This window comes from Sapajus apella, unplaced genomic scaffold (assembly GCF_009761245.1).
Source record: "Sapajus apella isolate SASKATOON/1434 unplaced genomic scaffold, GSC_monkey_1.0 scaffold155, whole genome shotgun sequence".
Lineage (NCBI taxonomy): Eukaryota > Metazoa > Chordata > Mammalia > Primates > Cebidae > Sapajus > Sapajus apella.
This window is the reverse complement of record NW_022437095.1, coordinates 160,237-186,330: the sequence shown is the minus strand read 5'-3', so window position 1 is coordinate 186,330 and position 26,094 is coordinate 160,237. Positions and strand designations below refer to the sequence as shown.

The 26,094-nt window shown below is 36.9% G+C and overlaps 1 protein-coding gene across 28 annotated transcripts in view; it reads right to left on the bottom strand.

Annotated features, from left to right (window-relative positions):
* The window catches only part of ZMYND11 (zinc finger MYND-type containing 11), a 123,901-nt gene that overhangs the window by 50,674 nt on the left and 47,133 nt on the right, over positions 1 to 26,094 (bottom strand). For 2 of the 28 annotated variants that reach the window (XM_032266133.1, XM_032266145.1), the window contains exons 2-3: positions 18,129 to 18,244; positions 5,848 to 5,942 (exon numbers count right to left, since the gene is read on the bottom strand). The exons of 23 other annotated variants lie outside the window; for them this stretch is intronic. In XM_032266133.1, coding sequence (XP_032122024.1) covers positions 5,848 to 5,912 — 65 coding nt within the window. In that variant the 5' untranslated portion in view covers positions 5,913 to 5,942; positions 18,129 to 18,244. Of the gene's footprint in view, positions 1 to 5,847; positions 5,943 to 7,256; positions 7,275 to 18,128; positions 18,245 to 26,094 lie in introns of those variants that run through there. 3 more of the 28 variants (XM_032266136.1, XM_032266135.1, XM_032266134.1) reach the window with 2 other exon arrangements.

Here is a 26,094-nt window from a genome sequence, read left to right as displayed (position 1 = left end):
GCACCACCATGCCCAGCTAATTTTTTGTATTTTTAGTAGAGACGGCGTTTCACCATGTTGACCAGGATGGTCTCGATCTCTTGACCTCGTGATTCACCCGCCTCGGCCTCCCAAAGTGCTGGGATTACAGGCTTGAGCCACCGCGCCCGGCCTATCTTTTTCTGTTTTTAATATAGTTTTATAATTTTTATCCATAAGATTCTTACCTATCTTTTGGGTTCTTCCTAGATATTTTACATTTACTGTTTCTTTTGAAAATGGGATTTTATTTTACATAGTATTTCCTGGTTAGTCGTTGCTGGCATTTACTAAGCGACTTTGCTTACCTCTCTTATTAGTTTCAGGTTTGTCTGTAAATTCTATTAGACTTGTTTTTTCTTATCAAGCTGATTAGGACTTCTAGTAAAGTGCACACCACAGATAGGAATAGTGGGTACCCTTATCTTGTTTTAGATTTTGTAGGGAATTCTTATAATAGTTCACCATTAAACATGATTCTTGAGGATGGTTATTGGTAGACGTATCTTGTGAATATAAAATGATAAATATAAATGCAAATATGATGCTTGCTATAGGATTTTGGTGCACATCTTTTATTGACATTTCTTTCCAGTTTGCTAAGTGTTTTTTAAAAATGGCATTGCATTTTATTATTACTTTATATATTTTTATCCACAGACACAATGGGTTTTCTTAGCCACTATGCACTCAACTGTAGAGCATGAATTAACACACACACAAGAAAAGTTCTGCTTTGTTGTTAGTCATAGCATGTTGGGCTCAATTTTCTTAGTTCAAAGTAAAATGACATCAGTTAAAAGAATATATTCTGGTCATTTGGATCTCTATCTTTGGTCTTTGAGGAACTAAAAAAGATGTACGCCATGAAGAGCAGGTTGGAATCAGGGAGCCCTTTCATACAGACAAGCGTCGGGAGAGGGTATGGCTGAAAAATTAGTCACACCTAGAAACACATGAATGACGATGCAAAACTAAGTGCTTCCTCCTATACTGATGCACCTTGAGAATACAATGAAGGAGTTAATAACTTTATGTTTTTTGAATGGAAAGTTTGAGTTTAGGCAAATTACAATAAAGAACAACATCTAGGCCGGGTGCTGTGGCTCATGCCTGTAATCCCAGCACTTTGGGAGGCTGAGGTGGGCGGATCACCTGAGGTTGGGAGTTCGAGACCAGCTTCAACATGGAGAAACCCCGTCTCTACTAAAAATACAAAATTAGCCGGGCATGGTGGCGCATGCCTGTAATCCTAGTTACTTGGGAGGCCGAGGAAGGAGAATCTCTTAAATACCGGAGACGAAGGTGGAGGTGAGCTGAGATCACGCCATTGCACTCCAGCCTGGGCAACAAAAGCAAAACTCCACCTCAAAAAAATAATAAAAATAACTAATCTAGTACATATTAAAAGTGTTATCTAAGGGCTAAGAACATGTGTTCCTTATTTATAATGGTGGTGTCAAGAAATACAAGCTCAAAGTAATGTCTAAGTGTGACGAATTTATTTTTTCCTGCTCACTCTTCGATTCTTTAAAAATACATATATTGCTATGTTCTTAAGAAATAAATTCAAAGAGATTCATACCTATTTTTCTTCAAAAGTAAAGCAAATGGTTAGAACTGAGCCAGAACACGTAAATATTAAGTATATGGGCAGTAATGTGATCCTACTGCACACTAGAGGTCAAACATATTTTAAGATTTTCTTGAATTAATAATAAACTCTGAAGGTTGAGTGATTGATATGATACCTCAAATATAACAATGGGTCCCAATTCATTATTCATTTTCTTAGATCATCAAGTACTTAGGCAGGTTTGCATCATGTGAAAATATGTTTGCTAGTAATTCAGGCAAAGGATACTCCAGGTCTCTCATTTTCTTATAAATTACTTGACCTATAACAAGAACTTTTCTTCTTCCAATAAAGAGAAAACATAGCAATTTGGGTTTAAGATACACTTATAATGGCCTTCTAGTATGCTATTTTATTTTCACTTAATAGCACAAGTCACAAAATGGCATGTAAATGTGTAATATTTAAGTATACATTCAATTTCTCTGACCATTTTCAATAACTTCCTCCCCATGTTCTCCCACCCCACCCATTTCCATTCCCACAACTTTCCACCATCTGGGGTCCCAGAGTGCTCCCTTCTCTCCCAGGGTGCAAGCTTCCATGGGTTGCAGAGCACTCAAGTGCCTCCAATCCACAAGCCATAGGGTCCTACATTATTTCCCCTCCCCTGAGATTATTCTGAAAGTTCCAAGACAAATACATGTACATGTGTATTTATTTCATGGTAACAGCCACTGATTATTTAACATTTTTACAAAGTAAGAACTCTCATGAGCCATAATTTCCTGAAAGTAATTACCTACCTTAAAGCCTTCTAACAATGATTCAATCTCAGAAACTTCTGCCATCTCATTTGAAATGAATAAATTGGGAAATGAGCACATTAATAAAAACAGTATAAAAACACCAACAACCAGTGGAAGAACGATTCACCACAGAATGCAGTGATGTGTTTTCTGTCAACAAAAACAACAGATGCCTGTGATGTCTTCTCGTCCCTCCTAAACAGGTTCACACCGCTGTGGAGTCTAGAGGCCTTTTGCAATATTGATGGTACCATAAATTATTTTAAGTGTATTCTAGGTAATCTGGACAAATGCCTTAAGACTCAGGACTATCCCCCAATTTCAGTACCTCACGGCCCCTACTGGCTCAGTGTACTGGCTCAGGGGACTGAAAATATCAGAATCATAAAATTCAAGATAGAAATTTAAATGAATATTGATCTTGTATCTTGATGTCAAAGACTTTATGAGTATGAAAGCTACGGAAGTAACAGAGGTGGAGATCCAAAATATCTGACTAGATTAGAAATGTTGAATTTTTTTACCACACAAACATCTGAAACTCATTTTTTCTTGCCTCTGAAGCAATTATCACTAATTTCCATTCTATAAATTAAAAGAAAATAAACTAGAAAGACATTTATGACAAATATGACAAAAAGCTTACAGTCTAAAAATGTGAAACTAAAACAACAGGAAAACTACTTTTCCCTCTTAAATCAGCAAGATATTTAAAATAATTATCCTCAATTAAAGAGGCATCAAGACAGCCACCCTCAACATACCACTATTGAAAGCACTTTCTAGAAAGCAGTTCAGCATTACACATCCATAACATTACAAATAATCCTGTCACTTGACAGCCATTCTGCTTCTAAGTAAATAACTTAAGATGGGGCACAGGACTTAGGTATTAATAGAAAAATGTTCCCAGCCAGGTGTGGTGGCCCATGCCTGTAATCTCAGCACTTTGGGAGGACAAGGTGAGCAGATCACTTGAGCTCAGCAGTTCAAGACCAGCATGGACAATATATATACCAAGACCCTATTTTTAAAAATAAATATATATTAGTCAGGCATTGCAGTGCATGTCTCTATCCCCAGCTAACCCTAACTTGAGCCCTCCCCTCCCTGTCAAAACCTCAAGGAAATGGGGTGTATTCATCATTCCTATGGGTCAGTGAAGTGGTGACCCTGTTAGAACATCTAATGTATTTTCTTTTTTAGCCAGGCATGGTAGTGCACACTTGTAGTCCCAACAACTCAGGAGGCGGAAGGGAGAGGATTGCTTGAGCCCAGGAGGTCAAGGCTGCAGTGAGCTATGATCCTACTACTGCACTCCAGCCTGGATGACAAAGCAAGACCTTGTCTCAAAAAAAAAAAAAAAAAAAAAAGTTCTCCACGTCATAAAATTTTATAGTTAAAAAGGAACTAAATGTTAATACTAGTAAAATAAATTGTAGTATATCCACTTGGCAGAATGCTAGTTAATAAAATTAATGTTTCAAAAAACAATATTGTGGCTGGCCACAGTGGGTCAGGCCTATAATCCCAGCACTTTAGGAGGCTGAGGCAGAAGGGTCACTTGAGCCCAGGATTTTGAGACCAGCTGGGCAGCATATTAAGACCCTGTCTCTGGCCGGGCGCGGTGGCTCACGCCTGTAATCCCAGCACTTTGGGAGGCCGAGGCGGGTGGATCACGAGGTCAAGAGATCGAGACCATCCTGGTCAACATGGTGAAACGCCGTCTCTACTAAAAATACAAAAAATTAGCTGGGCATGGTGGTGCGTGCCTGTAATCCCAGCTACTCAGGAGGCTGAGGCAGGAGAATTGCCTGAACCCAGGAGGCGGAGGTTGCGGTGAGCCGAGATCGCGCCATTGCACTCCAGCCTGGGTAACAAGAGTGAAACTCCGTCTCAAAAAAAAAAAAAAAGACCCTGTCTCTACAAAAAAAAAAGAAGAAAAAATTAGCCAAGCATGGTGGCATGCACCGGTAGTCCCAGTTAAGCAGGAACTGATGTGGGAGGACCACTTGAGCCCAGAAAGTCAAGGCTGCAGATAGCTGTGTTTGCACCACTGCATTTCTGCCTGGGCGACACTGTCTCCAAAAAAAAAACAAACAAACAAACAAACAAACAACTATGGTGTGAGAAAATGTTCAGAGTGATAAGATTTAAAATTATATACACATACATACATACATACATACACACACACACACACACACACATAGAAAGAAAGAGAGAGAACACTTTCTATGTGTTCTGCTACCAATAATAGTTTATTGGGTTGTTCAGATCAATCCTTACAATGAAAACTAGAAAAACCAAAGAAAATACTGAAAAATAATTCATTTAGGAGCATCTGCCAATTCTGAAAAAAACAATGAGAGGCTCAGAAGCTAGGCAGAGCTTTCGACAACCTCATGGGGACAGGGAGACAAAAACTGTAATTCAGGTGCACAAAGAAAAGGTGCCTTGGCAAAACCCCACAGACTAGGTTATGATCCTGAAAGACTATATTTAAAGCTAACCTAGAAATAGACTGGTCCTCATATGCACTAAAACCCCATCTTCAATCATCTCAATTCCTGATTTGATTAAGGAATCTGAAATTGGTGGTGCACCAGACATCATCATCCTAGAGCCTCTCTCTCTCTAGTCTGTATTTGAAATAGATACATGGCAAACAATAAAAAGTCATATGGGAGTTGAAAGAACACGCAATATCCAAGTAACTATTTGTTGGTAAAGTCCTAGGCAAGAGTATAATAATCCTTCTTTCCAGTTCTGTCCCACTATCTAAATACCAGGCACAGAACTACTTTTCATGGACCAGCAGTGACTATCTAGGAAAAATGCCAACAAGGAGAGGTGAAATATTTTAGTATTCATAATACTAAACTATGAACCCTTTTCATAATTTCTATTTGACCATAACTGCTGAGTCTTGATTTCCCTTATTTCTGAATTAAAAATAATTTACAGTATTTGCTGAATATAGATACACTGTAAAGATTATATGGGCATTAGCCAAAAATATCCCTTCCTTTCAATTATTAATAGTAAAGGTATTCTACTTCTTTTAAAAAGTCTCTATTATGATTACCCCAAATGTTACACTGTAACTAATTACACTAGATTTTGATCTCTATCATTTATGCAGTGACTGTATTTAAACTGAAAAAGTAAAACATTTAGTTACTTTAAAGCTAAGTAGAGACCTAGATACCCCTTCAAATAATGGGCAAAGTTTTCACTTGGGGAGAAAAGAATACTTTTACTGTGACATATGTAACTACTTATTTTATTAACATTGGTTCCATTTTGTAAAAAGAAAATATTTTTAATTTAAAATCTCAATTTCAGTCATTATGAATTACATATTTTATAACTTGCTCAATTTTTTAAATTATTAAATTAGACCTATCCCCAAATTTAACAACTTTTTAAAAACTTACTTACCAGTTTATAACAATGATACAACTAATGAAAATGACATATCTGTGTAATGATGCAAAAATCACCATAGGTTCAAGAATAATGTAGTTGTTTCACATCTGAAATTGAAATATATTGTAAGTTTGATAGTCAATTTCCTTTGTAGTTGGAAAAAAAGAGTAAAAGTAACAGCAGAGTACTGTTTTGGCATACTCTTTATTATATAACAATAACATTTCAACTAAAATTGCCTCTGAAATCTCAACCATGACTTCTTAAGACATAGGACTACACTCTGCCACCTGACACGTGCTTTGAAACTATTAGAAAATTGTTAACTTGCTGATAACTCTAATGATTTCTTTCTGGTTTAAGTACAACTAGAAATAGCTATGCTTTACCTAGGTTACTGACTTGCTTTACGGACATTACTAAAATGTTGAGGCTACTCCTTTGTATTAGCTACCAGAAAACGGAAGTCAAATTGGCAACATATCCTTGACAAGCTGTCAGACTTTATAGAAGTCTTTCTTATAGTAGCTTTACTCGTGGCTCTATTTCATACACTAAACTTCATTTTCCTTTTCCTCATCCTACTCATCCTCTTCTGATATAAATAACTTTATTATATATTTTTTAATTGTCCCCAAAATATTTTTGAAACAAAAGAAGTTCCAATAAAATATACTGTGTTTATGTATTGATACACATAAATACAATGCCCATGAGTGCATAAACACGAACTAAAAGCATTCCACTTTCCATTCTTCCTTCTTGATGAAAGGGGGACTGTGCTTCCTGGACTGCTGTGTTTACATGCTGTACTGGGAGAACTATTAATAGTTCCCCTTTTACTCTTATTCCTGTTTCAGACATTCTCTTCCCTCCTTTTCTGTTTCCCAGCAGTTGAAAATATGAATTAATCAGTGTCTTATAATTAAACACAATGTTTCCAATTTTTACATTAATTTGAATTCCAGTATTTAAAATGCTCAATTTTTCTTTTTATATTCATTTATGAGCCACAAACTAAATCTAACTTTATTTGTATAATGCTTCTTACTATATTAGTACACAATCTATTTTAAAACAACTCTAGGACAAAATTTCAATGATTAGCAAATTTTATGATATATAATCTACTAATTTTGTTGAATGGATTTTCCTTCAAAATAAGTTGTGTAGTTAAAAATTGAAATATCATGTCTTTTCAAATTATATACATCTTAAAAACTTCCATTTTCATTTTTAACTCGATTATAAAACATGGTCATAATAAAATTATATACTTTATCCAGTTTGTTGGAGAAAAATAATTAAAAACAAAATAACTAGGTCTTCTCTTTCAGTTCTATATAAAATTTCTCTGGATCACACTAAATTGAATTCTACTCACAACAATACTTAGCAGAAAAAACTTTCTATAGTATTACCAGAAATGTTTAGAAGCGAACAGCATGTGAATAATGTAATTTCCATGTAATCAGGACATCCTTTGCATTTTGATAATCTGGCATAGAAAAGTCTTCAGTAGAAAAAAGAGAAATAGCCAACAAGAAACAGTTGATGTAAATTATGATAATTCCTGCTGAATGTAATGAATTACCTAAAACAGTGTAATGGTCATCAATACACCTCAATGTGATTGAGATACACAGGGAACAGAAGGAAAGCACTGCTAACAGTACAACAGTGATTAGAAAATGCAGAGCAATTAATCCTTCTCAGTTATATGCCCCACCTTCCTGACCCTTCTGTATCATCTATTTTCCCCAACAAACTTCTATGCCTCACATTTACTCCTTCTTGGTTTAAATTCTCCAATGTAGAAATTACACATATAACAAATAATTTTAAAATATGTGTACTGTGAATAATAAGACAAACACCAGCTAAGTCACCTGCTATGTTAGGTAAGAAAGCAGAAACCAACTCTGATAAAAGCCCCTAGAACGTGCCCATCCTGGTGGCACTCACCCCCACTGCTGGTTACCACTGTCCTTCATTGTGTGTGTGTCTTCATCCTGTTAGCCCCTATGTATACATATCCCTTAAAAACATGCTGTTCAGTGTTGTCTGTTTCTGAAGTTTACAGATATGGAATCATACTGAATGTATAATTTTGTAATTTTATTACTTTCTTATGTATTTGAAATTAACCCATATTGATGTATGAGACTGTATTTTTACTGTAGTATAATAGTCTGTTATAAAAATATGACTATCCATTCTACTGTCAATGATCATTATTATGGTTACACTAGCCTTTTTTCCACAATTTGAATATTTTGATTTTTTATAGTTAAAGTTTTAATTTTAACCACATATTTATCAAGTTTTTGCTCATTATTAATTCTTGTATTTCAGAACTTTCACTTCATTTTTTTCTGTCTGAGAACTTCTTTTCTCTCAGATGTTATTTGTCTACAAAAGTCTTTATTTGAATCTCCTCCTTGAAAGGTAAATAAATCTAGGCTGACAGTTACTGTCTCTTAACACACTGAAACTATGATTTCACAGTCATTTGGACTCCATTACTGCAGTTCAGAAGTCAGTTTGTGAGTCTAAGTACCACACCTGTATACATGATGTCTTTTTAAAAATCTATTGGCTACATTTAAGATCTTCTCTTTACCTATAGTAAATACTACAGTTTTTACAATACAGCTAAATGTGGATATCATTTTAAACTTGGTCTGCAATAGGCTTCCTGGATTCGGTATTACTACCTTTCAATAACTTCAGAAAGTTTTCAGCCAGTATCTCTATAAATGTGGATTGCTCCTCATTTCCTCCATTATATCCTTCCAGAACTCTAGGCTTGCAGGTCTGTGAGTGAACCTGTATCTGGAATATATATAGAGTACTTCAGTAATACTGAAATAAACTGAAATAAATTTGAATACTTTGTGAAAGAAGTTATAATTAGTCAATAAGCACATTAAAATATGCTTTTTCCCTTTGAAATCTGGCACAAAACAAGGATGCCTTCTCTCACCACTCCTATTCAATAGAATATTAGAAGTTCTAGCCAGGGTGATAAGGCAAGAGTAAGAAATAAAGGGTATTTAAATAGGAAGAGAGGAAGTCAAATTGTCTCTATTCGCAGATGACATGATTGTACATTTAGAAGACCCCATTGTCTCAGCCCAAAATCTCCTGAAACTGGTAAGCAACTTCAGCAAAGTTTCAGTATACAAAATCAATGTGCAGAAATCACAATCATTTCTATACACCGATAACTGACAGGGAGCCAAATCAATAGTGAACTCCCGTTCACAATTGCTACAAAGAGAATAAAATACCTAGGAATACAATTAACAAAGGATGTAAAGGACCTCTTCGAGGAGAACTACAAACCATTGCTCAATGAAATGGGAGAGGACACGAACAGAAGGAAAAACATCCCATGCTCATGGTTGGGAAGATTTGACATCGTGAAAATGGCCATGTTGCCCAAAGTAATTTATAGATTCAACGCTATCCCCATCAAGCTACCTATGACCTTCTTCACAGAACTGGAAAAAACCACCTTAAACGTCACATGGAACCAAAAGAGAGCCCGCATAGCCAAGACAATCTTAAGCAAAAAGAACAAAGCTGAAGGTATCACACTATGTGACTTCAAACTATACTACAAGGTCACAGTAATCAAAACAGCATGGTACTGGTACCAAAACAGACACACAGAGCAATGGGACAGAAAAGAGGCCTCAGAAAAAACACCATACATCTACAACCATCTGATCTTTGACAAACCTGACAAAAGCAATGGGGAAAGGATTCCCTGTTTAATAAATGGTGTTGGGACAACCGGCTAGCCACATGCACAAAGCAAAACTGGACCCCTTCCTGACTTCAGATGGGTTAAAGACTTAAACATAAGACCTAACACCATAAAAACAAGAAAACCTAGGCAAAACCATTCAGGACATGGGCATAGGAAAGGACTTCATGACTAAAGCACCAAAAGCACTGGCAACAAAAGCCAAAATAGACAAATTGGATCTAATTAAACTCCAGAGCTTCTGTACAGCAAAGAAAACAATCATTAGAGTGAATTGCCAACTAACAGAATGGGAAAAAATTTTTGCAATCTACTCATCTGACAAAGGGCTAATACCCAGAATCTACGAAGAACTAAAACAGATTTACAAGAAAAAAACAAACAAACCCATTCAAAAGTGGGCAAAGGATATGAACAGACACTTTACAAAAGAAGATATAGATGAGGCCAACAAACATATGAAAAAATGCTCATCATCACTGGTCGTTAGAGAAATGCAAATCAAAACCACACTGAGATACCATCTCACACCAGTTAGAATGGCGATCATTACAAAATCTGGAGACAACAGATGCTGGAGAGGATGTGGAGAAATAGGAACACTTTTACACTGTTGGTGGGAGTGTAGTTCAACCATTGTGGAAGACAGTGTGGCGATTCCTCAAGGACCTAGAAATAGAAATACCATTTGACCCAGCAATTCCATTACTGGGTATAATACCCAAAGAATTATAAATCATTCTATTATAAAGACACATGCACACGTATGTTCACTGCGGCACTGTTTACAATAGCAAAGACCTGAAACCAACCCAAATGTCCATCATAAAGAGATTGGGTAAAGAAAATATGGCACATATACATCATAGAATACTACCCAGCCATTAAAAAACAATTAGTTTGTGTCCTTCATAGGGACATGGATGAATCTGGAAACCATCATTCTCAGCAAACTGACACAAGAACAGAAAACCAAACACCATATGTTATCACTCACAGGCAGGTGTTGAACAATTAGAACATGTGGATACAGGGAGGGGAGCATCGCACACGGCAGTCAGTGGTGGGGGGGCTAGCAGAGGGACGGGGGGGTGGTGAGGGTGGGAAGGGATAATGAGGGGAGAAATACCAGCTATAGGTGATGGGGGATGAAGGCAGCAAACCACCTTGCCATGTATGTACCTATGCAACAATCCTGCATGATCTGCACATGTATCCCAGAACCTGAATTACAAAAAATATATCTATATCTATCTATCTATCTATCTATCTATCTATCTATCTATCATCTATCTATGCTTTTAACAGGGAAATGCAAATTTTAACCACTAGGAGATGCCACCACAAATCCAGTGGAATGATTAGAACTTTTAAAAACTGACAATACCAGGTGTTACAGAGAATGTAGAAAATTTGGAATTCTCATAGATTGCAACTGGAAACACAAAACAGTCACTTTGGATAATAATTTTGCCACCTCTAACAAAGTTAAACATACACTTATAATATAGTCTAGTGATTCCACTCCTAGGTATTTCTCAAAACATATGCCTACACCTGTACATGAAAGCATATTGTAGCTTTTGCCATAATTGCCTCGTAATGAAAACACCAGCCAAGTGTGGAGGCTCACACCTGTAGTCCCAGCACTTTGGGAGGCTGAGGTGGGTGGATCGCCAAGACCAGCCTGGGCAACATGGAGAAACACCAGCTCTACAAAAAAACAAAATACCAAAATTAGCCAGGCATGGTGGCATACACTTGTAGTCCCCGCTACTCAAGAGGCTGAACTGGGAGGATTGCTTGAGCACCCAGGAGGTTGAGGCTATAGTAAGCCAAGATTGTGCCACTGCACTCCAGCCGGGGTAACAGATCGAGACCCTATCTCCCTGCAAAAAAACCACCCCAAATATCCCTCCAGTAGATTAATGGATGTTTAACATTGTGGTATATCCACACAATGAAATACTACTCAGCAATGAAAACGAACTACCAATATATGTAGCACATGAATCACAAAACATGCTGACCAAGAAAAGCTAATCATGGAAAATAATGTTTCCATTCTTATAAAATTCTAAAACAGGCAAAGCTAATCACAGTGACCATAGGCAAAGCAATGATGGAAGGGAGCTGAAGGGAGTACAAAGGAGTACGAAGAACTTTCTGGGTGATAAAATCTTCCTATAATCTTGATGGAGATGGTGGTTACACAGGGCATTAATTTACAGACGAATGAAATGTCTTCCTCAAGAAAACGCAGCCGGTTAATAAAACCAGACTAATAGCTCTGCTATTAAGGATTTCAAGTTTTTTTTAATGACTGGCTAGCTGCAGAAAAAAAGCCTACATTGACCTAGCACTCAACAAACATCGTTGAAGACTGTTGAGTGAATGTCACATGCCAGTCACTAGTTTTAGGTGTTTGGGATATCCCATACCCAAAAGAGATCCTTACTCCATATAAAGAGGTTGTAGGAGCGGAGGGCAGACAAATAAGGGTATGCTAATAAAAAATTAAAGTAGATGGAATGCTGTAAGGGTCCCTAAAATATCTCCCAAAAGAGTTTTTGATTTTCAAGTTTAAACCCTAAAGAAGAAGGCAGACTATGAAGTGAAACAAAAGGTAGTAAGGTAAAGTAAATCCTTATCTACCGTATAAAAAGAGAACTACAGATGTATTGCAGACCTATCTGCAAATGATAAAACTATAAAATTAAAAGAAAATATAGGGAATATTCTGTGGCCTTCTTAAGGAGAAGGACTTCTTAAATAAAATTTCAAAAGCATAAAACAGCAGAAGAAATTGAATATGATCATTTCAAAATTAAAAATTTCTGTTCAATAAATGAAACTATGGAAAAAGTTAAACAGATGATGGAATGAGAAAAGATGTTTACAAAGTATAAACGAATTAATGTTTGGAATAACAAGAGCGCCTGTAAATCAACGTAAAAAGATAATATCCCAGTGGAACATGGGTAGAGAATAAAGGGGCTCACAGAAAAGGAAGCCCAAAACCTTATAAGAAAACCAAGAGCTGCCTAAACTCATTAGCAGATACAGAAATGGAAGTTCAAACATCTATCTGAGTGACAAAATGCGGGCAACTGAATAGCATCATGCAAACACAGATACGCAGGAAAATAAAACCCCTTATACACAGTGCCACCCAGCATGAAGACGGAGGCACCTTCTTGAGAGCTCAGTCAGATTAGGCACCTACGTGCATACCCTGATCAAGGAGGAATTCTGTTTGATAGACAGGTCAAAAAATTCTTTGTAGTGTCATCTGTGGTACTGAAAAGATGGGCAATGCATAGCAATTTATGGTGGAAGGAAATTGAAGACATTCTGAGTGTCCATGGTAAGGAAATAATTCAAAACATGGGGAAAAGTTATAATACCGAGATGTGGAACACAATGAAAAACCTGAAAACATCCAAGTTATCCTAGACTACAACACTGGCAGCATGATGGTCAGAAGGCAGGCAACATTACAAGGCTGCAGTAGGAGCTAAATGATACCATGGAGGCAAAACGTAGTCCAGTGCCTCACACTTCATACTTAAATAAGTAGTTCCTGCTACTTAGCACGATTTACCCCCCTAAGCTCTGGCCTTGTTATTTGTATAACTGAAATATGTAGTGTTGTTATAAGAATTTAACAGATGACACATGGAGGCACCATGAAAGCAGAGTGGAAAAGCATGGCCTGCAAAGTGACACAGATTTGCGCACGGACACCAGTTCTCCAACTGACTAGCTGTGTAACTTTGGACAAGTCAGTTAACCTCACTGTATCTCAATTTGCCTATCTACAAAGTAAAATTAGTAAAGTTAACTACATGCTGTTTTTTTGAGGGTAAGATAAGTCATATAACAAATGTTCATTCATCTTGTTTCTCCTCCTTTGCAGATCATGTTACAGTGCAGCCTCGCCAGATGCAACTGTGCACTGTGCAACCACTATGAATAATAACTTATGGTGGCCAAGCAATGACATAAAAAAAGGCTGAATGATGCTGAGACAACAACCACATATAGGAAAATGAATGGGGAAAAAAGATCAAAATGAGTATCTGATTTTAATTCAGATAGACAAATTATAGAGGGTTATTTTTCTGTTTTCTATTTTCAAAGTTATGTTTATGTTACTTTTAGAAATAAAAATATTTCATGGCAAACAAATATTTCAAAATGCATGGAACAAATAGTAATAAACTTCAAAACCTAAAATACCATTTTTATGGCTCCTTCATCAATAGAATTAATTTAATATTTCAGAATACATTCTGAAGCATTAGGTTCTTCCTAACTCTAACATGTAGCCTGGGATAAATAATTTACCCTGATAGCCTCACATTCCCTGCCTATCAAGTGGGCCTAACTTAAACCTCACAGTTGTTGTAAGGATGACATGAGATAATGTGTTAGTTCCATGCAGATGATCATGTTTTGAAAACTTCAAAGTTTGCAAAGATAAAAATATAAATCCATTAAAATACCAGAAGGAAACATTTAATGGTTAAGAGCTTGGACTTCAATATCAGACAGACCTATATTAAAATCTTAGTTCTGCCACTGACTTTGGGGAATCCATTTTACCTACCTAAGGTTTATCTTTGCAGCAATGAGAGTCATGCCCACATGCCTCACAGAGTTGTGAAAATTAAATAATTATATAAAGCACAGTGCTTTTCACAAAATAATGGCTCATTTAATGTTATCAATTACTATAACCCTCCTTCAAACCACTTCTACAGTTTACACAGCTGAATATTATTATTAATGTCCCAATTACTATGCCTCACACTAAGATACAAAGATTGAAAAGATACACACCCTACCCTTAAGGTGCTCACCATTGAAAGGAAGCAGAATGTTCTTCAAACATCCTAAGGGACTGATAATAATGAAATCAAATTGTATATATATTATTAAGGGAACAAAGAGAAAGGAAAATGAGCTTGAATATAATGAGGAATGTCTCGAAATCTCAAAGGAGATTTGAGCTGGATCCTAAAAGAATGGGTATGATTTTGTCCATTGATGAAGGAAAAATGCAAAATGAAGAATCCATAAAGTGCTCAGGCAATTGAGAATAGTCTCATCAGATGAAACAATGAGTAGGGAGATGCTGGGTATGAAAAGAAGAAAGAATCAATGTGCAGAAATCACAAGCATTCCTATACACCAATAACAGACTTAAAGAGAGCCAAATCAAGAACAGACTGCCATTCACTACTGCTACAAAGAGAATAAAATACCTAGGAATACAACTAACAAAGGATGTAAAGGATCTCTTCAAGGAGAACTACAAACCACTGCTCAAGGAAATAAGAGAGGACACAAACAGATGGAAAAACATTCCATTCTCCTGGTTATAAACAATCAATATTGTGACAATGGCCATACTGCCCAAAGTAATTTATAGATTCAACGCTATCCCCATCAAGCTACCTATGACCATCTTCACAGAACTGGAAAACAATCACATTAAACTTCATTTGGAACCAAAAGAGAGCCCGCATAACCAAGTTAATTCTAACCAAAAAGAACAAAGCTGGAGGCATTACACTATGTGACTTCAAACTATACTACAAGGCTACAGTAATCAAAACAGCATAGTACTGGTAATAAAAACAAGATATAGACCAGTGGCACAGAACAGAGGCCTTGGAGACAACACCACACATCTATAACCATCTGATCTTTGACAAATCTGACAAAAACAAGCAATGGGGAAAGGATTCCCCGTTTAATAAATGGTGTTGGGAAAACCAGCCAGCCATGTGCACAAAGCAGAAACTGGACCCCTTCCTGACACCTTACACTAAAATTAACTCCAATGGATTAAAGATCTAAAACACAAGACCTAACACCATAAAAACCCTAGAAGAAAACCTAGGCAAAATCATTCAGGACATAGGCATAGGAAAGGACTTCATGACTAAAGCACCAAAAGCACTGGCAACAAAAGCCAAAATAGACAAATCGGATCTAACTAAACTCCAGAGCTTCTGCAGCAAAAGAAACAATCATTAGAGTGAACTGGCAACCAACAGAATCGGAAAAACTTTTTGCAATCTACCCATCTGACAAAGGGCTAATATCCAGAATCTACAAAGAACTAAAACACATTTACAAGAAAAAAAAAAAACAAAGCCATTCAAAAGTGGGCAAAGGATATGAACAGACACTTTGTGTCTGTTCATACATGAGGCCAACAAACATATGAAAAAATGCTCATCATCACTGGTCATTAGAGAAATGCAAATCAAAACCACACTGAGATACCATCTCACACCAGTTAGAATGGCGATCATTACAAAATCTGGAGACAACAGATGCTGGAGAGGATGTGGAGAAATAGGAACACTTTTACACTGTTGGTGGGAGTGTAGTTCAACCATTGTGGAAGACACTGTGGCGATTCCTCAAGGACCTAGAAATAAAAATTCCATTTGACCCAGCAATCGCATTACTGGGTATATATCCAAAGGATTATAAATCGTTCTATTATAAAGATACATGTACACGTATGTTCACTGTGGAACTGATTACAATAGCAAAGACCTGGAACCAACCCAAATGCCCATCGATGATAGACTGGACAAGGAAAATGTGGCACGTATACACCATGGAATACTATGCAGCCATAAAAAATGAGTTAGTGTCTTTTGTAGGGACATGGATGAATCTGGAAACCATCATTCTCAGCAAACTGACACAAGAACAGAAAATCAAACACCCTTGTTCTCACTCATAGGTGGGTGTTGAACAATGAGAACATATGGACACAGGGAGGGGAGCATCACACACTGGGGTCTGTTGTGGGAGACTAGAGGAAGGACAGCAGTGGATAGGGAGTTGGGGAGGGATAACATGGGAGAAATGCCAGATACAGGTGACGGGGATGGAGGCAGTAAACTTCATTGCCATGTATGTACCTATGCAACAATCCTGCATGTTCTGCACATTTACCCCAGAACCTAAAGTGTAATAAAATATATTAAAACAAAAAAAGAAGAAGGAAGAAATGTCAGGGTCTCATTGTAAAGAGCTTTGTACAAATGCCTTGCTCAGGTATTTGGACTTAATCAATAATGAGGAAATCCAAAGAGAATTGTTATCAATAATGAGGAAATCAAAAGAATTTTAAGAGCACAACAAGGCCTAAAATTTAGAAAAGTAACTGACAGAATTAGATTTACTTAAAGGTGTCAAGAGATAACACCTGAAATAGGAGTCTGGGAAGAGCATCCCAGGTAGAGCATGGGAATCGCAGATCTGAGGGCTGGCAAGAGCTCAACCAGAGTGTAAGGAGAGTGGGGAGTTGCAGGAGGGTATGCAGAAGAGGTAGGCTGAGACAGCAACACCTTTGCCTGGGAATGTGGACTTCATGGGCAGCAGAAAAAGGTTTGCAACAGTGGACCAATCTCATAATGTTTTTGAGAAACATCTCTAACACCAATGATGGGAAGAAACAGACTAGCAAAGCTGGGGGCTGGCAAAACAGGCAAGGATGTCATAAGGATGAAAATCCAGGCCAGAACAGAGAAGAACAGACAGACTCGAGTCAATCCAGCTGTAGTGGAAAAAAAAGACTGTTTTACTTTTATCATTTCTACATTCAAAAAATTTTGCTATTCCCCTCTCACTACAGGATAAAACTTTCAATGCTACCATTAACAACCCTGCTAGTCTAACTCGTTCTGCCTTTTTATCCACTTTCCCTTAAGCCCTACAGTCCCACTGCTTGATCCAGACAGTCTATACTTTGACTCGCCTCTCTGCCTTGTCAAATCCCATCCAACTACCAAGGCCTATTTCTGTACCCTTCACAAGGCATCTGAAACATTCTCACAGTGACTGTCCCTTCAAATAAGGCCTACAGTGTTGTAAACTGATAGACTCCAATCTGCAGTACTGACTCTCTCCTATTATTTGCTACTACTGGTTTATTCTTTTATGTGCCTTGTATCTTTCCTTCATAGAACTGCAAGGAAATGTGAAATACATGAAAATAGCTAGACAGCAACCCAAGGCAAGGTAAATGTAAGAATCTGGCATGCTGGAAAATACTCACTGACGACTATACTTATTCAGAATCAGTTACTTCTTCTGTAAGGCCATTGTTTAAAATAAAATAAAATAGCAGTACGCCTGCCAATCTGCTTTCATTGTAAGATATGTAAGAAATACTAAATCAATATCGATGGAAATGAGAATACAATAAGCAGTTCTGTGGAGAATCCTTGGGATTACACAAATAGTATAGTATAGTACTAATCAGTTGTGTTTTTTAAATGAACTTATTTCCAAAGAACTTAAGCAATGGCCATTCTCTTCCTCTCCAATAATTCCATTGAAGGAACAGAAACTGACAATGAGACATAGCAAAATTTAACTTACATAAATAAACAGTTCCTGGAAAGTGAGTTTCAAAAAGTTAAAGAATTAATGTGTACCTAGTTGCAACTTCAAATGCAACCTACACACAAAGAGGACTTACAGTTTGGGTTTATGTATATCTGTAGCGACAGGAAGAACTCCAGGAGAACTCAGAAATTTCAATGCCAAACATGTCACAAGAGGTCAGAGGTCACATTTTCTAACTGGGGTTTGACCCTAAAGTAAGCAATACATGTAATTAATTGATGCCCTAATCTGAAATAATCACTTGAATGGGACTAGTCTACCAATCGAATGTTAGTTTAATAATGCTATTCACAGTGTTGATCACCTCCAGAAACACAAAGTTAAAGTTGCCCAAGACAGGAAGGAAACATACAGGTCAACTACTTCAATTGCTTTTTCTAGTAGTCAATAATAAACAAGCTAACCTCCCTCAATCACACAGTCTAGCCAACAATGCCAGTAGAGACTAGTATAAAATCTGTACTTATTTCAAAAGCATGTCTCTAAACTATCTTATAAGCATTACTTAAAATAATTTTAAACCTCTAAAACCAAGTGATAAGAGTAGATGTGAGTAATTTGTTTGGATTAAAGATATATGTAACTTGTTTTCATTGGATATTAAAATAGACATAGCATCTAGTGGAATAACATGACAATGAGTTATGAATCATACTGGGAAGCTTTTTTTTTTTTTTTTTTTTTTTTTTTTTTTGAGACAGGGTCTCACTCTGTTGCCCAGGCTGGAGTAGAGCAGCACAATCATGGCTCACTGTAGTTTCACACTTCCATGCTGAAGCAATCCTTCCTCCTCAGCCTCCCAAGTAGCTAGGACTACAGGCGTATGGCACTGCACCCAGCTAATTTGGTATTTTTTGTAGAGATGGGGTCTTACTATATTGCCCAGGCTGGTCTTGAAGTTCCTGAACTCAAGCGATCCACCCACTTCAGCCCTCCAAAGTGCCAGGATTACAGGTGTGAACCACAACACATGGCCTCATGTTGGGAAAGTTAGTGATTAAAAGTTTAAATTTCACTTCTTTTACTGATTTTGTTCTATGATTCTTTATCCTTTATTTCTTGATTTATAATCTATAAAATGAGGGCTAGCATCTTTGGCATAATATTACTGTTAAATAAGTTTCAAAAATGTAATATATCTATTCAAATTACACAAAACTGATGAGTTCATATGTGCTAGCTATAATTTAGCATTTACAGACATTTAAACTGAAAAGAGAAGCTACTATTCCCTGTGCTTATCTTCACACATAAACCTCCACTGACTACTGCTTTTTCTTCTTTATGAAATGACTCATTCGTTTCCATTTTATAATAATTAAACATCACAAAACATCCTTCAATTTCTAAAAATGTAAAATGTTTTGCTGACAGGCCAAAATTTATTTGTGCTTATTTAGCTCTCAAATGAGGTTATCTATAGAACTGTATATTATCATTAAATCAAGTTTATAAATATAAGCCTTAAATCAGAGGGACAGTTTAATTATTAATCAAAAATTAGACAACCATATATACATATTCTGATTTCAGACTGACCCTTTTAATAATTATATTTTTCATGCCAAAATGTTAGAGCTTATTAAAGAAGTTTCTCTAGGGTATGTTTTTTAAATAGCCAAAATATTCAAAATATCTTAGCACTGAATATCTAACTTATAGTACCTTCCCTACTATCTTCTTGGATACAAGACTAGCAGTTTTGTTTTGTTTTTTGTTTTTGTTTTGCTTTGAGACAGGGTCTCACTCTGTCTTCAGGCTGGAGTGCAGTGGCACAATAACAGTTCACCGCAGCCTTGATCTCCCGGGCTCAAGTGATCCTCCCTCAGCCTCTCAAGAAGCAGAGACTACAGGCATGCACCACCTTGCCTGGCTAATTTCTTAAACTTTTTGTAGAGATAGGGTCTCACTATGTTGCCCAGGAGGGTCTCAAACTCCTAGTCTCAAGTTATCCCCCAACCTCAGCCTCCCAAAGTGCTGGCATTTCAAGCATGAGCCACTGCACCTGGCAGAAACCAGTAGTGTTTTACAAAGGAAAATTAAAAGAATATGGGGAAAAAGAGACTCAGAACTCTCTTTGGGAGAGATGGTGACAACTAACGGTGACTATTGCTATGAACTACCAATTAGATACCATCACAATTAGATGGAACAAACATTTAGAACAGATAAGTTCTCCTATTTTGTTAGAGATTAGAAAATTATTAGTCTCTAAGAATTTAGTTAATTATGAGGATCTGAGACTTAAATCCTTCAAATAGCTACAAATTCTACTTATGGAATTTTTTTTTTTCTTTTGAGACAGAGTTTGCTCTGTTGCCCAGGCTGGAGTGCAGTGGTACGATCTAAGCTCACCACAACCTCTGTCTCCCGGGTTCAAGCAATTCTCTTGCCTCAACCTCCCGAGTAGCTGGAACTACAGACGCGCGCCACTATGCCCGGCTAATTTTTGTATTTTTAGTAGAGACGGGGTTTCACTATGTTGGCCAGGCTGGTCACAAACTCCTGACCTTGTGATCCGCCCGCCTCGGCCTCCCACATTGCTGGGATTACAGGTGTGAGCCACTACGCCTGGCCGGAATGTCTTTTTAAAACTGCAACCCAAGTCTTGCTATGCTAAGAATCCTGTGTTTGAAGATAATACTGCTATTTATTCTGATGTGTCCAGTATAGTACACAAACATGGAGAACGCTCCTTTGATTTGCCTCTGCCAGAGGGAATTTTTTATTGCTTTCGGCTCTGCTTTTGAACTTCAGAAAATATCCTGCCCCTTTAGTAACTATCTTAAAAAAAAAAAAAAAAATCACAAGATTGTTGTGAGCTGAAATAATAACAGTAACATAGTTCTTAAATCTCCCCAAACCCAGACTGAGTTACCGGAAGAACAGCAAATAAAACAAAATGCCCTTGGACAACATACAAAGTACAACAAAATTAAGTCATGAGAAGTCCTATGCATCCCAATATTTGAGCAGGTGGGAACAAATCTGAATGCTACAATCCCAATTGGTGTTGATACCCTTATGGGAGAAAGAAAGGCACAACAGATACTAATGGAACAGCGGAGAGGAGGGTAAAGTGCCCAAAGGAGCCTCACTGGAAAGCACAGTAGGCCCACTTGATAATAGCATTGAAACTGGACAGGACTTTACACACTCCCATTTGCAGATGACTCATGGTAACTCATGAATTTGTGGTAAACTCTTAATGGGCCTGTGGATACTCAAAATTAATTAGTGACAGCTCCCTTCCAGGACAAAGGCTAGTATTACAGAGAAGCTATGAATAAAAGTAACAGATACTACTGCAGTCAGTTAAAAAGACCCTCAGTATAAGAAAAGGTGATTCCACAAAAAAACAGGGAAAAGAGGGAGAAAAATCTGGGAAATCTCAATTAAAAATAGGCTCTATTTTTAGCACTTTTTATATAAAAATGCTGTAAGAAGGAACTTTAGAGCCATAAATCTGGAAAGAGTATTCAGGAACCACCCTGCCATGACACAACTTTAGGAAAACTGATTTCCAATACAGAGAATGACCAACAGAGAGGACTATGGTACATGGAGCAGAATGACAGTCTGACAGTTGGAAACATGACAAAGATAAGCCTACAAAACAGAAAAAAAAACTAGAATCTACTGTCTCAAGACATGAGAAAAGACATGAATAAAATGATATAAGATTAAAAAGCTACAAATCAGAAGAAAAACTCAGAATTCTAAGTTAAACATTTGAAGTAAATAGAAAAAAAAAATCACTCCAGAAGTGAAGACAAAAATGAATATACACGAGATGTTACATAAAAAAGAGGTTGCAAAGAATATTAAAAATCAAAAATAAAGATGAAAAGAATTAAATAGAAAAGTACAAACACAGAAGACAGGAAAAGAAAATCCAGCATACTCAGAGAGGCCCCAAACAAAATAAGGGTGTGTATAGATAACAAAATAACATAATCATAATTATACATGGTATATATACTAAGTAAGATTTTCGTATTCTAATAGCTGTGTATTTAATGTTGCATAAAATAATTGATTAATTACATGAAATTCTAAAATTTTATCACAGATGATGTCTTTGAGAACCATGATTCTCACTATGTCAGAAAGTAAAGATTTTAGATAGAAGAGTTAAGTAAATAAAACCCAGTAGCCACAAATTTCAATGAAAAATATCAGCATCAACTCATGAGATGTTTTTATCTTTTAGAAGTATGTTTCATTTCATAACCCTGTCCAGAGGCCTAGAAAGACAGACCCACCCAGTAGCAACATTGAGTAGCCGGGAAGTGCTCTTAAAGTACAATTTAAAACTAAAAGAAACCAGAGCACCTGGGAGAAATCAATGGTTCCAGGTCTGGGGCAGGATATGTACAAGAGGATCTCAAGACATCTTGTTCTATAACAAAGCAGAAAGAAGTCCAGGAGCCTAGGGGCTCCAACTAGTCAAAGACAGCATCAGTAAGGGGTACGTCAAAAATGGACTGAAATATACAAAATGTAATTAAATGCATGAATTCCAATGGGTAATTTGTTTTTAAATCTAATTGGTACCATTAAAGGAAGCTATTTTAAAAACTGGTAAATAAAGAGAATGAATTTTCCCATATGAACATTTTTCCCATATGAACCATTCCACAGGGTAAACAAATAGCAGAAGATGGGAAGCTTTGTCCTTATAGGAGTAGTCCAAGTAAAAAAGGAAAGATAAATTAGATGATTACCATTCTGCAGTCCTTAATGAGTTACTGGATCTAGTATCAATTGCTATGCACATCACAAAATGAGAAACGACTGACATCATGTGTCTCCTGATAGAACACACAGCTCCCTTGGAAGTTGCCCCCACCCCCAACCCTCCAGATACAGCTATCAATCTCCATGAAATAAAAAGGACTGAGCAACAGGTTAAACTAGACTACAGGGATGCAATTGGCAAAAGCCAGACTGGAAAAATCACAACAAATGACTGGGGTTCTCCAATCAATTCCAAAACAAAACAACAACAAAAAAGTAGAAAAACCTATAGATTAAAAGAACAAAAGCAAGCAGAACTAAACAATTATAAAGAAGTAAACCAGTGTGTTTAGGATGTACCAGGCCAAGAGCCAGTCACCCTAAAGCCCACAACTTTTAATGCTTCCCAAAAACTGTGTGGCTTTTTGTATAACGGTGTCACTGACCAGTCTAAATAAGAACTGAAACTTAATGACTAATATGCATTCTTGACAATAACTCTACTACAGCCTTCAGTACCTTAGAAAGTTTAAAAGATACCTTTATGTTCAGACTTGACTAAGCAGAACAACTGGACTTCAAATGAATCTAAGGCTTGAAAAGTATTTACCTAACAAGAGTACAGAATAGGAATATCAGGCTTTAGAGCAAAGAATCTGACTTCCTGTCACGGTCCAAAGCTACTTCCTAACTTACCTTAGGCAAGTTTAACAAGCAAGGAAATTAATATTAGACAAGAAGCAAAGGCACTGACTGGGTTAGGCAATTTTCTAGATAGTTCTTTCTTGGAACTGCCTAGCAGGGAAATAATGACAAATGTGATTAATGTTATGAAAGTACAGGATGCTCTGATGTGAGCCACATAATAAAAATAAACATGGCATACCTCTCAGATGAGATGAGGCAGAGGAAACACTGGGACCCAGTCTTAAACACTTAACCTCTGATTATTTCTTTCTTTTTTCTTTCTTTCTTTTTCATCTTTAGATGAGACTAATAAAACCAAGGCTATTTGGTAGGTAAATAAATTTATTCATATTTAATTTTAAAAATTGTATGGACCTTACAATATGAAGAAAAATAAGGCTTTGCATCAATTAAGGCTACTCTGATGAAGAAAGGAGATAAAGAATGCTTATCAATAATACATAATGCAAAGTGAGATGTATGCAATCCTGTTAATCTCCATGTCTTTTATCTTTTACTACAGTTTAATGTGTACACATGTACGCACACAGGTGTTGTAATAATCCAACAAATATCTGCCACCCATTACTGGGGGAGTTAATTCTCTTACTCCCAGATTAGAAGGTGACCACAATTGGCCGGGTGCGGTGGCTCACACCTGTAATCCCAGCACTTTGGTAGGTTGAGGCAGGTGGATCACGAGGTCAGGAGTTCAAGACCAGCCTGGCCAAGATGGTGAAACTCCATCTCTAATAAAAATAAAAATACAAAAATTAGCTGGGTGTGGTGGCAGGCACCTGTAATCCCAGCTACTCAAGAGGCTGAGACAGAGAAATGCTTGAACCCAGAAGGTGGAGGTTGCAGAGAGCCGAGACCACGCCACTGCACTCCAGGCAACAGAGCAAGACTCCGTCTCAAAAAAAGAAAAAAAAAGAAGGTGGTTAACGTGGTGGTCACAGTCTAACAGCTGCATTCACAGCATCCACAGTGGAAGATTCTGATAGCTGCTTAGAGAACATCCCTAAAGCTTCTAGACAAAGATGCTACAGATGAAAAAAGGTTATCTGAAAAACTGAAATAGTTGACATGTTTACATGATTTTTATTTAAAAAGCTGAATCCAAAGAAAAGCATTTTATACAAACATTCTTCTCTAAGCAATTTCTATATACATATAGTTTTAAAAAAATCTCAACCATAAGAAAATACTGTTTTGTACTGAGTTTTTTTATTAATGTTTCACATCAACATCATTTGCATTTAGTTATCATACCTCAAATTATGTGCTTTACTTAATAACATAATAATTAAAATAAGTTACTATTTATTTTATTCTCATTGTTCACATAGTATCATCTTTTTTTTTTTCCTTCTACTATCTCACAGGAGCAAGGAGTTGTACATAGTCATCTTTAAAATACTCCAAGGGTGAGTGCAGGGTTGGGGCTGCATATACACTTACCCCTTCTCTAGCTCCTTTTTCTTCTCTCTTAAGTAGCCTTTGAGTTTCTTTGTTCTTTTGTTTTGTTTCAAGACGGGGGTCTCACTGTTACCCAGGTTGGAGTGCAGTGGCCTGACCTCAGCTTACTGCAACCTCTGCCTCCCACGCTCAAGCAATTCACCGACCTCAGCCTCCTGAGTGGCTGGGACCACAGGTGCGCACCACCACACTGGGCTTTTGTATTTTTAGCAGAGATGGGGTTTAGCCATGTTGGCCAGGCTGGTCTCAAACTCCTGAGCTCAGGCAATCCACCCGCCTTGACCTGCTAAAGTGCTGGGATTATTGGCGTGAGACACTGTGTCCCGCATTAAGTAGCCTTTGTAATCTTCTTCACCAGCATACAGGGAAAGGGTAAAAATATATGGAACTTGATTTTGTTACTTATTAGTAAAGTCTCCAAAAATAGCATTTATTTAAGTGAGTTTTGTAAATTACCCGTTCTCCATTTTTACATATAGCATCTAAACAATGTGGAGAGAGGTAAGTATAAATTTTCTCTGAATTATTTTTAAAATTCCAAACATTTAAAAATGATAAATTTAGCTTTATTTCTTTAAAAGTACCCAGAGAAACAAAACAAAACTAAGTTCCTAATTGAAGATTCCCTTATAATTAGTACACAACATGTAAATAGAAGATTCATAAAGTACTTTTATTTTTTAATTTGGTATCCTGAATCTGCTTACCCATATAAATAGCTTGAAAAACTGAGGGGTGGGGGTGGAGAATTTTCTTCTTTAAAACTGAATGTTTATTTAACATAATTTCTAAAATATAGAGTGAAATTGTTAAAAATTCTGTTAGTGGGCTATAAACTAGTAAGATGTTACTACACATACCATGCCTATCCTATATTAAAATTATTAACGACAATAGGCTGTTTTTAAATAGCTTCACTACATAAAAGCAAGTGATTCACTAAAGTTGTTTTTAATAAAAGAATCTCAAGCCAAGTGCAGTGGTTCACACCTGTAATCCCAGCACTTTGGGAGGCCGAGGCAGGTGAATCACAAGGTCAGGAGTTCGAGACCACCTTGGCCAACATGGTGAAACCCCATCTCTACCAAAAATCCAAAACTAGCTGGGTGTAGTGGTAAGTGGCTGTAACCCCA